The sequence below is a fragment of the Pseudopodoces humilis genome, chromosome 10 (assembly GCF_049639895.1).
Source record: "Pseudopodoces humilis isolate 2021_Gansu_Grassland_sample_001 chromosome 10, ASM4963989v1, whole genome shotgun sequence".
Taxonomy (NCBI): domain Eukaryota; kingdom Metazoa; phylum Chordata; class Aves; order Passeriformes; family Paridae; genus Pseudopodoces; species Pseudopodoces humilis.
In genome coordinates this window covers 29895892-29914422 of record NC_142209.1, presented here as the reverse complement: position 1 = coordinate 29914422, position 18531 = coordinate 29895892, and the positions used below count along the sequence as shown (strand labels likewise).

The 18531-nt window shown below is 38.7% G+C and overlaps 1 protein-coding gene across 3 annotated transcripts; it reads right to left on the bottom strand.

Annotated features, from left to right (window-relative positions):
• Positions 1–308: 308 nt before the first annotated feature.
• EFCAB7 (EF-hand calcium binding domain 7) lies at positions 309–18518 on the bottom strand. 3 transcript variants are annotated; one of them, XM_014250933.2, is made up of 15 exons: positions 18380–18514; positions 18054–18128; positions 16058–16227; positions 13294–13505; positions 12842–12928; positions 12230–12419; positions 11403–11530; positions 8398–8539; positions 7792–7901; positions 7111–7268; positions 6774–6907; positions 5202–5350; positions 3266–3475; positions 1934–2041; positions 309–906 (listed from the first exon to the last, which is right to left on the bottom strand). In XM_014250933.2, exons 3-15 carry the CDS (start codon positions 16224–16226, stop codon positions 832–834), a joined length of 1872 nt encoding a protein of 623 aa, XP_014106408.2. In that variant the 5' UTR covers position 16227; positions 18054–18128; positions 18380–18514; the 3' UTR covers positions 309–831. The 3 variants fall into 3 exon arrangements, with proteins under 3 accessions (XP_014106408.2, XP_005521283.2, XP_087916736.1); XM_005521226.3 differs by lacking the exon at positions 18054–18128 and having other exon boundaries at positions 18380–18518; XM_088060610.1 differs by lacking the exon at positions 7792–7901 and having other exon boundaries at positions 7111–7273.
• Positions 18519–18531: the final 13 nt, after the last annotated feature.

Genomic DNA, 18531 nt, shown 5'->3' with positions numbered 1-18531 from the left:
CTTTGCAACACTACTTGCTGCCCTCACACATGAGGTCACGTACATTTAATGGCTATTTTAAACTCAAACACTTTTTAAGCATCCAGTGGTCAGGGTCATCATTTTTTTTTCCACATTAACAGATATTTAGAGGGATCAGAAAAATAAAATAAGCTGAATGTTCTTGGTACCTCAAAGCTGGTTTTCACTGCTGTTGCAGCCTAAACTTGGTGCACTTCAGTCATCTTATTTCAGCTGCCCTGAGAATAATTAAGTGCTGTTAATAGTCAAGAGCCCAAGACAAACTTTCATTTTTCTCAAATGATGTTATTTCCTTATTGCATATGGAAAGGCAGGCTATATTTTATATAAAAAGAGTATAAAATAAGGCAGAAATTACAGAACAAAGGTAAGATGAGGATTATCAGCAAATGGCCAAAAAAAAAGAGGAAAGAAACAAATCCTTTATCAAGTGACAAAATAAAATGAGATTCATCCCTTTATACTTCTCACATCAAAACCACAGGAATGTTTAATTAGGAACCCACTTGAATAAGTTTTTTCTCAGTGAAGCAGTTCCAGCCTGTGATGGAATTATAATCCATGGTATGGAAAATAAGAGCACATTTAGGGAAACAATCCTTTATAAAGCACAATTATATTACAACTGGCAGCTGGATTACTGAACAACACTAATTTTTATTGTGCCTCAGTGTTTTCATGCCCAAATCATCAAGAAATATAAATGTATTCCATCTTTTTGAGAAGGACAAGACTATAAAAAAAGTCTAAAAGCTGCCCAAAGCTAATGCTGGTTGAGTCTGGCTGCTCCCAGCCCTGGCACTGGGAGGTTTAACATACAAGGGAGTGCACACAGCTGTAAATCCACTCTTCGTGCTCATTCAGGGCCATCACGTGCTGAGAGACCTGGCACAAGAGAAAGCAGAGGTGAAAGAGAGTTCTCTTTATTGGAGACCTGTTCCCCAATGTGCTGTGTAAGCAAAGTGTTCAGTACTTGTGTCACTAAATGATGAATATTTATCATCTACACTGACAGATATTAAAAAATTACTCTTGAATTTAACAGCAAAACATCCATAAGGACTGAGCCTACAGTTTATACTGAATGAAGCCTAAATTCAAATTACAAATCACCTTACAGGATGAGGCAATGGATATCTAAAGTGTCAGCAGCAATTTAAATAGGCCCCAACCCTGCCTGTGTCATGGGACTGCTCTGTTTGCAGCAGGCTTGAATGAATCCACCCTGGAAAGCTGGGAAATACAAACCTCTGCTTTTAAACAAAGAGGGTGTACTTTTAGAAAAATAAAACGAGGGGGTTATTCTAAACAAATTAAGAAAAACATCATCTGCATTTGTAATGCATTTTCCATCACATTCTATCCCTCAGAACCCCCATTTGGAATTGTCACTACATCCTGCCCTGCTCTGCAGCAGGGCTCAGCAATCAAATTGTCTCATGGTTAACATGATCCCTAAATCAAGTTTAACAAAAGTTAACCACCAGCAAATCACAGTGTGCACAAGGACTGCAATACATTTATTTCCCTTTCTGATTAGTGCATGCTTGGTCTGTTCTCACAGGCATCAATACATGGGATTAAAAATTGCTAAGTGAAAAAAAAATAAAATACAGTCTTAGAAAAAGAGTATTGAAAATCTTAGTGAATGGTGCATGTATAGAATGGACAATGAAATAGGCTCATGTATGAAAAACTGGATTATGGATTTTTATAGCAAACTGCACGGGAAAACAGGGATACATCAAGTACATGATCAACTTTGAAATATCAAAAAGTGCTTCTGATCTGTTCTGGTCAGAAGATGCCACAGTACACATGCTCATTATCATGATAAAAGCCCTACAAAAAGAAAATATAAAGATGTCACCTGATTTTCTCTAAAGTTGGCTAAGCAATAAGAGAACCTTACCATCATGGATTTTGGAGCCACTTCCACGGCAAAAACCGTCAGTCCCCTACTGTTTAGGCAGTTCTTACTCTGCTCATTGTTGACATGAATTATCACTTTATTTTCAGACTGCAGGTGAAAAAACATGAAGGAACCATTAGACTTTAGTGGTTAAGAGTCTGTTCTTTGTGTAACAACTGCACACTCCTTGGACTTCCTGTGACCTTGCTGTTTTAGGGATGGAAATGCTTTATGGATACTCTGAAGAGGAACAGATACTCTTTGAAGGGTAACAAATGCACCTTAGCACCACTGCCATGGTCAAAAGTCACTGAAGACTCATTCTAACAAGGCAAAGACTTGTGAAGATACAACGTGGCCTTGTTGAAGCTCACAGCACCAGCCTCAGCTTGTCCAGATCCCTCTGTGGAGCTCCCAGCATTCCCACCCAGTTGGGTGAGACCTGCAAACCAAACCCAAGGGGTATAAACAGAGTGGGCAGAGATCTGAAGCAGAGAACATCCAGTTATCCCAGTGCAGCCCTGATCTCTTTCGCTGACATATCCCCAAACATATAAATAACTCTGAAATATCCACCCTAAAGGGCGAAGTGCAAAGCCAAATCCAGAGTTCCAGGAGCCTTAGCATCCAGTCCTAATATTAGTCCCCCAGCCCACCCCCTTTTGCATGGCTGGGAATTTAAAAATACACTTCTTGCTGTGATCTTTTAAGATTTGAAGCATCTGAAGTTCAACATCTTACTGCACTGTGCTTATTTACTCACAGTTCCTGGTATAAAGGAAACTGAAAACATTCCTTGTGATCTGTGGAAAAAGGTTTAAAATCTCACCTACCACTTCTACTTGGATTTACAACTTTCAGCTTGAATTACTAATAAAGCACACCTGGAAGAATAATCCGGTAAAAACTCATCCATAACACACTCCTAAAAATCACTGCTCTGACTTTCTTATGGACACTGAAAACATTCAGTAGTGTAAATGCTGTGATCTTTGCTCTTGCTCTAATTGCATTTCCTGCTGTTAGTGTTTGCTTCCTCATATGATGATGATAGGTGTCAAAATATTGAAAAATTGGGATGTGAACACAAAAATATTCAGTTTCTATACAGTAGTCAGAACTGTTTGCCTCATTACAACATTCTGCCCTTTCCACCAACACCGACCCAGGCTCTTCTGAGGTCACAAGGAACACATCAGGCAGTGCTTTTTTTTTAATGAAACAGACACAAAAACCTCATTTCAGGAAAAGCAATTCTCAAATATGACCCAAGCAAGGAGGAGCAACAGCAGACATTAACAAAAAGTACAATACAGAATTTTCAGGCCATACCTTATTTTCAATCACAGAGGTGATTCTGCTGCCAGATCTGTAGGTGTAGATGAAGATGTTCTCAGAGCCATCCAGCACTTTGGCCTCTCCTTTAATAACCACAGACCTGCAGACAGCCCTGCTGAGCTGGGAGCCCCCTGCCTCCAGAGAAATGGCTTTAATTCTGGGTTTGCACCTCTCTGCACTGATGTCAATGACAAAGGGGCAGGCCTGCAGTGAAGAAGATGAGTTTTAGCATCACTCTAGCTGTAGTTTTTCCTCTCAGATTTTCACCTACAGCTCCTAAGTATTTTCATATTTGGACTAGAGTGACCCAGATGTAAATATTTCCCTGAATATGAAATATTATAAACTGTGAGCTGTTGCAATCTTTTACACCAAATTAAACCCCAGGGCCACTGGCCCTTTTCATGCCATTCCCAGTCCACCTGACATAGCTCAGCACAGCAAATGCTTCCTTGGACAGAAAAGTGTCCAGGAATTAAAATGAAATCTGAATGTATTCCAGTGTCTGAAATAAACCTGTCACACTGTTGCTGTTTGTGCCACTCCACACAGATTTAACACTTGTGCAATGTTGCATTGAGCACTCTGGGAGTAGCTTGGCTACATTTTACTCCTGGTGTAACAATCAAGGGTTTGTATTTTCTTAGGCACAGCACATCAATTCCTTTCTAAAAGCCGTTGGAATCCACCAGGATTTCTCAAGTTCTGTCTCAGTACTTCCAAAACATCAATCTTAAATTATTTGAAACCAAGGAATTAAAGAGTTAAGTGAGAGACACGAGTTAACAGCTGGAGAAATTTAGATTAATTACTGAATCATTTGAGAGCTGTGCTGTCCTTTGGAAAGCAAAGGCTGGAGCCAGAAACCACAGCTGGAACAAGGCACAAAACACCTTCCTGAAATTCCTAACGGGAGAAAAACGTCCCCAAAATGCTCTTTCTTTGAGGAGGGCTCTCTCTTGTGGCTGAAATGCAGAAAAACAGCCTTGCAGGGACTGCCAACCACAAGTCAGAGGAAAAGGAGCCCATCCTTAAATCCCTCAGCACCGTCCCAAAATTTTCACTCCGAGATACCTGTTATCTCTCATACTGGCCATTTTTAGGTCTTTATATATTTTATATACTGACTACACTGACCTGCTTCACAAAGTTAAATAATATTATCAGACTGTGATCCTAAAGATCTGCTTTTCCTGAGAATTAAATTATTTATCTGTATATTTAATGCTTTGATTTTTCTTAATGTTTTTCTCTTCATAGGAGATTCTCTTTCTTTAGAAAGAATTATTAACATGAGAAATATGTAATATGTATTTCAGAATATAAAAATAAATAGATACTAAAAAAAAAAATAAAATCTGTCAGTGCACAGAAACATCAGAGAAATAATCCCTGGTCCTGCAAAGTAAAAAATATGTGACCTAAACCCAAAAATTTTAATGAAGCATTAAAATTTTATGTTGAACCTCTTCAGAACCAGTTATAAATAGCAACAATAACAGAAATGGTTATGTCTGGAAACTAGGAATTCTAGTGGAAAAAAATATCTTTATCCATTTCTATTGAGGTTTGGGCCACAAAAAATTACTTTTTTAAGGTGAAAAAGACCTGTTTTTTCTAAATTTGCCGACAGGTCACAGTTTACCATCCTCATCCTCCTATCACTCCCCACCAACACAGTGCACGGATTCTTTCAACAGACACAACCCAAAATTCCTTCCTCTGTAACCCCATGAAATCCTGTCTTTCTCTAAAGCAAAGGAGAATTTCTTTTTTCCAAAGATCCAGATGCTGTCCTAAGAATCAGGACAATGACAGTGGAAGCCCTGGATGGTGGCAGTGGCTCCCTGCCCTCCTGCAGTCAGTTTGTGGCAGACACAAAGATGGCAGCGGTTAAATGTGCAGGATTTTTGCTCTGTGCCTCTCCTACCTCTGTCATTTCTAAGGCTTTGTTGTAGCCCAGGGACAACAAAGTGACCCAAAGGTCCCAAGGATCCCCATCCCGGTCGTTGGCTTCCATGAGATTCAAATCCAGAAATCCTTGTCTTGTTAGTTCATTCTTCTTCATCTCAAAATTCTCTGTTTCAAAGGAATAAAAACAGCACTTCAAAATCTGTTCTCCCTGCAAACACCTTCCTCCTTTCACAGCCAAAATCCCCCTCCTGTTAACAAGGTTGAAAAGATGGAGCCAACTTAGAGCCTCAAGATCTCCAAGATTATTTGGGAAAGAATGTCTTCGACCAGCCATGTGATGGTTGCAGAGCTCCCTTGTGGATTTGGGATAATGCCTACAAACAGCTGGCTCCTTGGATATTCCCAAAAAAGTGGGAGATTTAAAAAAAAAAAGACTTCATATTGATTCTTTTTTTCCTAAAAGTTTGTGGTTGAGCTTTGCAGAATGGGGTATTTTAGGAATGGGAAATGAAAGCCTGCTGGAGCCAACACCTTGAAACGCTTCAGGTCCTTGATACAGAAATGATTTACTTAGTTCCTAAAAAGCAATAAAATTCCAGTAATCCTAACACCCCTCTCTAGAGAGAATATCATAGATCCACCACTCTCATGTCAGCAAACACATAATTGAAATGTCCTCGTGTCAGGGACTTTTAAAAATGGTTTTCTCATCTTCATAACAATGCTAAATCTTTACTATATATTATTAAAAAGGGATTACCAATTTAATAAATCTATCCAAGGGTACAGATGCTGTAATAAATGGCTTGAACTTTGGTGTCAAGATTGATGATATTCGTGTGAACCCTTCCACTGATTGATGACCTGGTGAAACATTCCCCATCTTCTCCTCTTTCCTCTCATATTTATTCACACATTTCCACCCCTCCCACTTGTATTACCCTGACAAAGCCATCAAGTGTGGAAAAGCACATCCAGGGATGAAACAGAGGAGAAAGTAAGTTCTAGAAATGTATTTTTGTAGGAGTTTTTCCATCAGTTAGGAAAAATTCTGATACCTCAGAGTGTTTTGGGAAGAGATAATTAACAGGGCTTGGCAGATTTAAAGTATTTTAGCCAATGTGCTACAGCCTCCAGAGGAATTATGTTGAACATGATATGGATTTTATAAAAGGAGACACTGGCAACCCACAAAAACTCTGGCTGCCAATTTAGAGACTAATTAAATGTCCCTCTCCACACTTTGTCAGATAAAAAAAGCAGCACCAGCCCAAGCTGCACAAAGGAGATGGATTAAACAAATACCTGTGACAGTTTCCTTCCCCATATGATCCAGGATTACAAACCCTGTAGGTTTTGGCAGCTACAAAACAATTAGGAAGGGGAGGAACTTTCTCAGCAGAAGGTCAGTGGCACACACAGCAGAATGAAGCAAAGCAAAGGACAGGAGACTGGAAAAAAAGAAAAAGAGAGGAGGAAGAGAACAAGATCTACACATGTTTTTGGAATAGATACAGAATACCCAGTTCTAGCCAGCTTGGAACTTTATTGATAGCCCTAATTAGCTGTACCACAGTAATGAACTTACCCTTACACACTGCCCAGGCTTCCTGATCACACTTCTCCCCACTAGTCCTCAGCTCAAAGAAGTTGTATTCCTCCAGACTCAGGAGGCCATTGCCATCCAAATCAATTGTTTCAAATATATCCAACAAAGTAGCTCTGAGGGATGAAAAAGGCCAAACTGTTTCCAAAGGCTTCCATTTCCTTTTGCTGTCTCATTATATTGCCAAGTTCTGTTCAGTCTGTTTGAGATTACTCTGTACAAACAGAATAATTCTGTACTTTGGGAACATCCAGATTTAAAAAGCCACATTCTAGATGGAAAAGAGATTTTTATTCTTATGTTTGGGACTAAAACTCACCGGAATTCTCTGGTGAGAGCCAGCTCTCCATCTTCATCCCTCCACACCAGTTCTGCTTCTCCAGTAATTTGGGTTTTCACCTTTCTCAGCCTGCAGCCAGTTGTGAAAGGGAGCAGCCAGTAAACTCCAGCTCCAAGCTCCCCTCTCCAGCCAAACACCTGCTCTTAAAGAAAGACAGAAAAGTTTGTAAGAACTTCTCAAATGATGCCTTTCTTTGTTGCCAGCAACATTCATACAAAAGTGATTAAGTACTTGAAAACACTGGGAATGCTGGGTTCTCTCCTTAAAAAAAAAAATTAAAAAATTAAAATAAAAACATTGAATCTCTTAGAATAAAAGTTAGAAAAACAGACAGGAAAGAAATAAGGGAAGAAGGGGAAAATAAGTTAATGCTCTCTTATTTTTGCCACAGGAAAAGAATATTCTGTGTATTGTGAAGTTCAAATAGCAAGGAGAAAGAAAATTAAAGGAAAATTAAACAGATTTTGCCTTGGATATTTTGTGTTTGAAGGCATAGAAACAGAACTGAGTTTTTACAGAGTGGCTGTAAATAAAGCCAGCAACTCAGCAGTTCTGGGTACAGCTGGAATTCCTTCCAAACACATGGAATTCACACCTCCAGCATTAACACATACATTATAAAATAACAATGAAAATAGGAATACAACAAAAATCTATAACCTCTTTGTTTTGGAGTTCAGTAAAGCTCACAAGCTGTAGATTCTCTTGTGTTTCATTTTCCTTCAGAATAAACAAAGCTGTATCCACTGACAACCAGTGACAAGATTTTCCTAAAAAGAAAAATATCCCCCCAAAAATGCTTAATAATGGCCCAAAATTTGTTTTCTTTGCATCTGAAAAGAAATATTCCCATGGTTTTTATTGATCCCTGCTGATGAAAAATGGGAAAAAAAATCTGTTCTATGCTATTGGTATTTTCTTCCTGTTTAGGCTAAACAAATAAATTATTCCAAGCCTTGTGATTGTCTTGCAGATAATTAACAATTTTATCATCAAGAATTATTGCTAAAATAGTTCTATCATTAAGGCTCAAGAATATCAAGGAATGGTTACACACAACACAAATTTCTTAAAAAAAAAAAAAGCCAGCCCAGGTGACTTTAAAACAATATGTGGTTTTAAAGCCTCCTGTTTTATGGGATTAAAAAGGGAATATTCTACTAGGGGAAAAAAATCATTCCAATGCAGCAACTGGATGAAGCCCTGTGGTAAATCTCCAAGCCCTCACCTCTTTTTCAGAAGAAAATTAAAAATAAACACACTCACCTTCTGCCTGGGGAACAGTGAAAGGTTTGATGGTGACACAAACTGCAGATCTTTGGGGTAAGTGTAGCCTGTACTTGTGACTGATGATTTCCCCATCTTCCTCCAGGTAGAAGCAGCCTTTGGACTGTGCACATTGCCATTCCTGGAAAACAAGCAAATATTAAGTGTTTACTTCATTTTGGATGAAGATTTGATTATTTAATGAACCCTGAATAAAACACACCATGAGATACAGCATCAATATACTTTTATTTTAAAAAAAAGAGTCCCAAATAGTCCTTTTTTAGACAATTTTTACAAAGTAACAGTGCTTCACTTGTGAAAATGCCTGAGAAGCACAGAGATTACCCCAATGCTCCTACAGCTGAAAATTAAATTGGAATTGCCATGAAGATTCTGATAATTATATTTGCCAACAGATGACAGCATGGATCAATTTAAATACAATTATTATACATTTTGCAACTCCCTTTCTGCTGTTCTTTAGAGGTTTGCTTTTTTAAAAAAAATTAAGATTTTTCTAAGGAAGTTCTAAAAGGCTTTTAAAGTAAATTTGCTATGGAAAAGACAAAGACTAATTAAGTTATTTAAAATAAAGTGGGATGTTCAATCCCTGTCAGGCACTGCTATCCAAGTCTCTCCCCTCCTATAATTTCCCATAATCTTTTCATCGTGGGCACAACATACTGGGGAAGTTTTTAGGGATAATCTTTATGGAAATGCAGCTATTTCTGGACCATGGAGCCAGAGATAACCTCTGGCCAACTTTTATGGAGCAGAATAAAACTAACTAACAAATCCATCCAATAATTTTATCTTTATCCATTAAACTGGATTTTGGTAGTGACAGGACAAGGAAAAAGGGGACCAATCATGAAAAATAATTAAGAAAAAAGTGATCAGAGACAAAATATTCCTGGGATTTAATGGTGAGGGTTGAATATGAAGCAACAGCTGGGGTTGTGTCAGTCAAAATGTGGATAATGGGAGCTGGGATTAACATAAATCAGTGACAGAATTCCAACATGGAGTTCAGCCTCTTGGATCATTTCCACTGCTATTCCTAAACTGTTTATTCCAACACTTCCATGACTCCTGACTTTATCTAAATGGAAATTTTAAAAATGGGTATTTCTTTCTTAAAATCTGACACATCTGAAACAACTAGTTGTTTGATTCAAGCTTGATGCCTGCCAAAACTGCTGGACAAAAATCTTATCTTTATCCTTTCTGTTCAGGAAATCAAATCCTGTTACTCTGGTAGAGAGCATGAAGTGGTGCTACAAATCCTAAATTATCAAAATTCCAAAAAGGTACGGAAAACTGGGAAGCTAAAAGAGGATTTTCTGATTGGATTTTCCTCCGTCACTTCAAAGCAGAACAGAAGTTGTTGAATAATAGCTGAAGTGGGAAATGTTTGTGTTAGAAATGTTAATTGGAAGGAAATGTTAGGCACTACCTGCTGCTGGTCACTGCCACTGAAATTTAATATTGAAAATATCTACTCATTGATGCATAATTCCTAATAAAAAACAATGATTGAGAGGAATTTTCTAAGGGCTTTTAATTTTAGACATTTCGTGTTCTGGCTTTCACTGTTTTCCTCTGTCAGAAATGTAAAGTTGGTGTTGCTCCAATATCCTGAGGGCAATATTTCCATACTTAAATAAAAAGACAGGTGAACAGCAAAAAAAAATAAAACAAAATTCTTGGATATGAGATGAATAAAAAGAATTTTTGGGTGATGGATTCTGATTCACACCATAAATAAATCCCTGGGTATTTATTCATTGATTCTGGTAGAATGAAATGAACTTTAAAAAATTAACAGTTCTACTTACTTATACCTTTCCATGTTGATTGATTTTAGTTTTTGGATGATGCCAAGCAATACTAATCAATATCTTTTTTTTCAGTCAGTTCTTACTTGCTTGTGGAAAGAAAAAAGAATCCAGTCTTGGGGAAGTGTGTGCTGGTTTTCTACACCCCACATCACGTTTGAACAAGGTACGGTTGCAGGTTAAATTGCACAGAGGTCCAGCTACCTAAACAGACTGCACAAAATCCCTGGGAGATGATGTTTTGAAATTTTAATATAGAACAAATGTCACTGTATAGCAATGGGGAAGATATAAAGGACTTCAGAGTTCAATAACAAATCCAGAGTTGTTATTTGAAACAAAAATGCAGCTCCTGAGGACAATCAGTTCAGTTTCCCAGCAGCAGTTACACTGTGTGGTCAGAACCATTTTTTCCCTTTTATACAGGAGTCTCCAGGTGCACATTTTTAATGTATCCCAGCAGTTCCCAGTTAATGTTTTATATTTCTACCGCTATTATTTTCTGTTGAAAGAAAACTAGTAAAGGTTCAGTCCAGAAAGGAAAAACAAAGGGAAAAAGATCAATATTAACACTCTACAAATATTGACTTAGCAAAGTGACTTTGTTGTCTCTCTCCCCCAGGAATTTATATTGAATGAGTGATTTATTTAAAAGAAAATACTGATAGAACATATTAGTCTAACTAAAAATCAATATTTTCAGGTTACAGCATCTATTTACCAAGCAATGCCCAAGAAACTGAATATGTTCATAGATCTGTTATTTATTTCCAATTACCTTTCATGCAAAGGTTTATGATACACAATCTTTCAGACTACTTAAGCATTTAAAGTTCTCACCAACCTAATAAATTATTCAATTTTGAATTTCTCAAGAAGTCATTAACTGTTTTCTCCAACAGTGGTTTCATTTATAAAAAACACATTTTGTTCTATTAAACCTTCACACCTGAAAAATTATTTCCAATAACTTGTTGTCAGCAAAACCAACAGTATATAAAAATGTTGATAGTAATATGTACCAAGAAAGCTCTCAGTAGTTTATAGCTGCCCTTGACAAACTGTTAATAAAACATAAGACACCATTTTTCTCTGATTTTTAGCTTCTTTGAAATGCAGTAACACAGGTGCCTAGAGGAAAACACCATCATTTCAGTGTGATACCTTCATTGTGTCAGGCTCAATAATTAGCTTTGTGTTCCTGCTGCTGCTGGCACTCACAGTCACAGTGGTGGAGGTGGAAGCTTTGCTGCTTTGAGCTGATGAAGGTCTTGAAGGAGCTCTGCTGTCACCTATAAACAGAGATATTTAATTACAGTTACATTATTGCAACCCTCTCCTAGTGCTATTTATCATAATCCTTGCATTTAGAAGCACAAAGAAAACTGGATGACAAGAACTCCATCAGAGAACTTCCCTTCATCACTCTTGTGTCATTTTTGCACCTCTTTGATTTAAAGCAACTTGGAACAGCACAAAGCACATCCCAAAATTTCATACTTGGTCCCTCTGCAGTCTGCTCCCTGTGGAGTTTTTCCAGTTAGGGAAGGTTTTGAAGTATCTTTGTAACTCAGGAAGGACATGAAACTGTCAACAATTTAATAATTGTGCTTGAAAAGCAGCCTCAATATTTGAAACAAACACACAGATTATTGAGAAATGTTTAGGGTTTCATCTCTGATCTAGGAAGGAAATAAATAATTTGCCTATATTGCAACATCTGAGCATTCATTTTCTCTCTTCCCTCTGGACTGTGTCACATGAAAATCAACAAAATCCACTCTTAGGAATCTGAGAGCTACACAGCTGCAGCCATTTGAACATATTTTACTGACACATTGATGTGATTGTCACAGTAGAAATCATATTCATCAAAAAAATCTTCAATAATCTGAGAAAAATTGAAAAATTAAACAAAAACTCAACAGCTCATTGAGCCAGAGCTTCATCTCCAACAGAAAGAAAACATAAAATATAAGAACTATAAATACCTTTGGCCAATTTGTGATCAGTTTTCCTGGAGACTCTTGGGGATGCTTTTGACGCTGGCAGTGTGATCCCATGGGAGAAATGTTCAGTTTGATTCCCAAAGTGCTGCTGCCTCAGCCGAGGGTCAGTTTCCAGCCTGTCCCTTGCAGCTTTGCAGCACTGCTCACTGGTGGTCAGGTACAGCTCACAGAACTGGAGAGACAAAAAGAGTATTTCACTTATTTAATGTTACATTTCTCAAAAGGCTCTAAGGAGAAAAATGGAGGATTAGCAAGGAAAGCACTGCTCAGCAGATGGAATGTATTTCCTCTTCAAGCCAAATATAATTTTAATTTTCAATAATCAGAATAACCACTCAAGTACCACAGTAAAATGCAGCCATGATTCAACAAGGAGGTCCAAATATTGAACAAAAATTACTTGTGACTTTCAACTCTTCCTTTCTAGATACTGGAAGACTGATTTTTAACATAGGATTCTTACCAGTTTTCCTCCTATGAAACCATATTTATGTACAAATCTCTGTGGGCTGTTTATTCAGACCCAAATTTAGAATCCTGGGCTAAGGTCATCACTAATGCTCATACAAGAACAAATATCACTCTTGGCCATACCTTGCTGTAGTCAAGTTTGCCACTGCAGTTAAAATCAGCTTGTTTAGTAATGCTGGTTACTTCCTCCCAGGTCATTTTATCACCTCTCTGCAAGAAAAAAACAGCTCAGTTTGGGTTCCTAATCAAGAATCCTGCTTGCCTACAGCACAAGTTTTATGAACAAAGGATAAATCCTTAAATATTCTTTCAGAGAAGTTTATCTTGCAATAGATTTCAACAGATTTTGATTTGAATCATGAAAACAGAGGTTAAAATCATTAAAAATTATGTCTTTACAATGCTACTAAATACCAAAGAGATCAATTGTTTCAGGTTATGAAATTTTGTGGTGTCTTCTGGAAACCCACCATGAAAATCTTCCATAAAATGAGGAATCCCAGCTCTCAGAACCATCTAATTTCCAAAACCTCTACTAATTCAAGATGGATAATTAAGTTTCTAGTAATACTTACTGTTGTAAGAATTTTAAAAAGTTCATCATGTAAAATATATCCAGACTTATCTGTGTCTATTTTTCCAAATGCTTCGAGTAGTTCATTTTTTGTAGCTGGCTTTTCTTTTTTTAAAATAGCACAAAAATCATCAAAATTCAGTGAAGTTGTTTGTGAAGTCCAGTATTTGTTAATAGTCTTCTGAGAAGGATTTCTTCCAGCTTGTTGAAGTGCTGAACAATAAAACATAATATTAAATATATACTCCAGCTGTTAGGAAAGGAGTTTTCTCCAAACATCCTTGTTCAGATTTTTTTAAAGCCAAATCACTCCAAGAGAAAAGTGGGTCTGAAGGACAGATTTGGTTATGATCTTAATCAAAATATCCATGAACTCAAAGACAGTCTCAAGTGTAAAATTCAACTTTTATCCAGTATCTTAATATCAAGAGCATATTACTTTTAAGTCTGCACATTATATATATATATATAAAAATATATAAATACTTCTACTAAGACCAGCATCATCTTTTCCTCTTTTCATCATCTTTTCATCTTTCCTTTGCCAAGAACTGAGATCTAGAGTTGAATTTACCTGAGACAATATTTTATGTCACGCCTGTACATTTGAATATATCAATTCAAATTATACAACATGAATTTTAAAGGAAAAATTATACCACCAGACAGCCAATGCCACACATGCAACCAGTGCCATGGGTGTTACACCTGGCATTCTCCAAAATGAATTTGCTGGATCTCTTTGCCTCTTCAAGGTCTTTACTGAAAAATCCTTTCAGTTTTCAGTGTGATGAAGGTATTATGTTAAGTGGAAATTAAATTCACAGTCTATCTGAAATGAGAGGGATGCTTTTTATATCTTCCCAAATAATTTTTTAGGGAAGCACAGGAGATCCTCCATCTCTACCTGGGCTGGCATTTGATTTTGAGCCAGCTGAGCAGTGCCCAAGCCTGTGCTGGGAACTGCTGAGGAACATCTGTGAAATGAGGCAGTGGCATCATGACAATGCTCAGTGGGAGCTGTGTCACCATCAAAGCAACAACCAACCAAGCCAGGCTCCTCTCTTGTTAATCCCTTCCTCAGTGCCAAGCACTAAATAAAGATTTGTGCCCTGCCACCTCTGCTGGAGGAGCCAGAGCAGAGCAGGGCTCACATCTTTATGGGAGCCATGCCTGGGCACAGAGCAACGGTTTGGGAATCTCAATGTCAAGGGCAGCCAGGGAAGGAAGGGCAGTGACTCTGTGGGTTTGTTTCCATGGATAGGAGAGTTCTCTAGAATGTCAGTGCAGCACATTATTATATTTGACAGATATCCTTCAAATATACAATCCTTAATTTTATATCTCCTGGGAGATCAGCACTTGCCATTCCCTATGTGCCTCCCAATTTGTATTTGTGAAAGTTCAATCAGACTGTACCTTTTATTTATATTTCTTTATGGTCTGATTCTGCTAAATCACTCCAGTAATATTACAACAGACAGAAAATGAAGCTACTATTTGAGGATAAGCAAAACTCCTACAAATAAAATTTCACAGGGCCAATCTCTCAGTGAGCACTTTATTTTGGAATATCAACCAAACTTCATGAAGCAAGAGATGCTTAAACATTGGCACCACTCCTTTGAGAAATGCCAATATTGACTTCAGATGAAATATGAGTCTTTAAGTCTCAGTTCTTACAAATAAATTCTGAAATATCTCTGAAAGGATTGAGAGTCTAAACAACTAACTGCCCTCTCTAAGCTGACCTTGAAAGCAAAATGCCCAAACACTTGCTGTGTAGCCAAGTGCCATATGGATAAAGCTGAAAGCCAAAGTATTTATTAGAGAGATGACATTTATTCACACTACCCCTCTTTTAAAATCCAGATTATCCCAAACTATCATTAGGATGTTACAAGCTGTAGGAATATGCTTGTTAATGGGTGGAGTTTCACGTTCTGGTGTAAGGAAAGAAGCTACAATCAGTGCACTCAGCTTTTACAGTGGTGGTTTCCATGAAAAACCTTTTTAAAAAGAAGAAAAAAGAAACTCGCCACTCAAACTGAGCACACAATCCTACAACTCCAAGAAACTGCAAAGTTGGAATTGTATTTGCTTGAGAAATTTTATCTGGCATAGTGAAACCTCCTTCAAAACTGAGGTTATTTATTACTCAGTCTTACCTTATTCTTTCCTTATCTTACCTGGTCACTAAGATATATTATTAAGAAACCAACTTCCATTTTTCAGGTCAATTTTTATTACTTCCCTTTGAAATTCCTGAAGTTTTCAAAACAAAGCCCCACAGCTTTCAGTTTCTACCAACAGCCTTATTTAGTGCAGCTGAAACAGTCAGAGATATTTTTTTTCTGTTGTACTGCTGACACCACTACCACCACTTATATACAAATATAGTCTGGACAGAAAAATGAGACTTTTGTATTCCAGTCTATGAAAGTATAATTCAGGAGGAGTTAAGGAGTAAGAATTCTTATGGAACACCAGTAATGGTGGATTTTGTGCCAGGGCAATGGCCCACTCTGAACTGAACTGAGATCTTTCCTACTGGTGATTTAAAAATAAAATCTGTAATACAATAATTACAATAAAATGCCATAATAATAATAATTACAATAAAATGCCTCTGTCTGGCATTCCCACTTCCACCAGGCATCCAAAACTACTCTCAATTCCTTAAAGCAGTTACTGAGTTTATGTACAGTACTCCCACTGCAATCATCCCATGTAAGAGTTAGAAAGAAAAAAGAGCCAATTATTACCTAAACTGAGCTGTTCTTTTGATTTAATATTTTCTAAGCTGCTTTTTAAGACAGTCAGATAAGCTGCTCTGCAGTTCATGTAAAAAATGGCTTCTTCTGCATGCTGGGACTTCTTCCCTTGGGAATTTTCCAAGTGTGTGGCTTTCTGATTCCCAGGAGTGCTGGCCATCCTGTGAGGGATGAAACTCCAGTTAGAATTTGTAACTATCTCAATAATGCCTCTGCTTGTCCTCTGAAACACAGACTGGCCCTAATTATCCAAACATCCAGGTCATACCCTTTCTTTTCTCTAAATCTGGGATGGGAATAATTATCTACACTTGTAGGTAAGCACCATGAGATCCACAAGCAGAAAGAGTTTGAGCACTATGTGTTATTCACAGTTTATCTTTCAATGGCAGTAAAAAGTTTAATTTCACTGTATTTTATATAGTTGCAGACATTTGATATTACAAGTATTATATAAACATTATGTAGTCTTGATATTTGAAAGCACAAAAACACATTTTTATGTTATCTGTGAAACAAGGCTTTGCCATCCACGTTTTCTCTTTTTACTCTTGTAACTCAACAAAACATGTGGATAATAATAGAACTGGTCAAAATTGGAGCCTTTAATCTCAAAAAAATGCCAGGTTAAGCACAGAATTCTACTTCTTAGAGTTACCTAAATATAAATAATAGAAATAAATGTGCAATAAAACTTTAAAAATAAGCATGCATAAAACTTTGAGAAACTCAGGCCTTTTAAGTCCAAGGCCCATGCAATTATAAATGAATGGAAGAAAACAGAAACACATTTTTTTCCTCAATTATTAAAACGACTCAAAGCAGTAACTAATGCTGTTTGCTCAGCAGTGGTCAGCAAACTCTGACAGCAGCTTTCTGCTTCCACCAGGGGTGATTAAGATTTTTAGAAGGCCATCACAGAGGGACACTAAATCCTGTTGTGCTGTTGATTTAACAGCCTCTTGTATTATTTTGCCCAATGTTGACTTCAGGAAATATATTCCAGTATAATAAATGGAATATCTCAAGTTCAGCAACAAGACAACATCGTCCCAGGGTCCCCTTCAGGACTCATTGGGGTTTTACTCAGGAGGCCTCAATCACTGGCACTTTGTTGAGTTATACGGGTTTTTCCCACTTGGGAAAGGCAGATAATAATTGCTTATCAAGGATGAAGTACCCAATTTGTAACACCCTGACACTTTAATATTACACAGGCAGCAGAAGGACCCCACAGGGACCCCCTGGCACAGCCTGGCTCCTGCAAACGGGTGTCACTATAATTAAGCACCAGTGTTACACACATGGACTGGGACTGGGGGGAAAGGCAAGAAGGAGAAGAAGAATAAATGTTAATTTTCCAGTAACCAGTTTAGAAAATGTCAACTCTTGTTTGTACTCCGTGGACTTCCCATTACTGTGATATTTCTTATGTGGTCCAGAAAGTGCTGCCAATCTATTGCTGGGAAATCCAGTGAGCAATGGCTTAGTGACAGCACTGCCAGCAGCCCCATGGCTTAGGCTGGGACATTTTCACAGGATAAATGACACTTTAGAAAAATAGACAGAGGGGAGCAATCCAGCCCAGGCTTCCAAACAGGGAGAGAGTAGGTTTAGAGACTGGGAAGAAATTCCTCCCTGGGAAGGTGGGCAGGCCCTGGCACAGGGTGTCCAGAGAAGCTGTGGCTGCCCCTGGATCCCTGGCAGTGTCTAAGGCCAGGTTGGACGGGGCTTGGAGCAACCTGGGACAGCGGAAGGTGTCCCTGCCCATGGGTGGAATTGGATGAGCTTTAAGGTCCTTTCCAATCCCAACCAGCGTCGTGTTCTCAGCCCAGAGCACTGTGGGCCATGTCCAGTCCTTCCTTGGACACTTCCAGGGATGGGGACTCCATTCCTCCCTAGACAGCCCCTTCCAATGTCTAGTCACCCCTTCTGTGAAGAAATTCCTCCTAATTCCCAAAGTCAGACCCTCCACGGCAACACTGACCTTCATGTCCGAGGCTCATCCACACAGAGCCCACAATGGCACAGGGAAGCTCTGCCCTGCTCCGGCCTCGTCCACCTGAAACGAGGAAACCTTTCCCGCATGGATCTCCTCACCTCCCTCCCTAGTTGGCACAGTGGGCCACCCACCGTAAAACGACAACAACAACAAAAACCACATTACAATCCCCTTCCCCCGGCCCTGAGGGGAATCCGCCCTCCCTCAGCCCTGCTCGGCGGTCCCTGAGGGACTCCTGAGGGACTCCTGAGGCGCGTTTGGCCGCCCCGAACCCTCCACCCGAACATCACCGGCCCCGGGCCGACTCCTACCGCGCACAGCGGGACCCGACGAGCCCGCACCGACACCGGTCTCGATCTCAGTCTCAGTCCCGGCGGTCTCGATCTCGGTCTCAGCCCCGGCGGTCTCGATCTCGGTGGTCTCGGACTCGGCCCCGCAGCCCTGCCGGGCTCCTCAGCCCCGC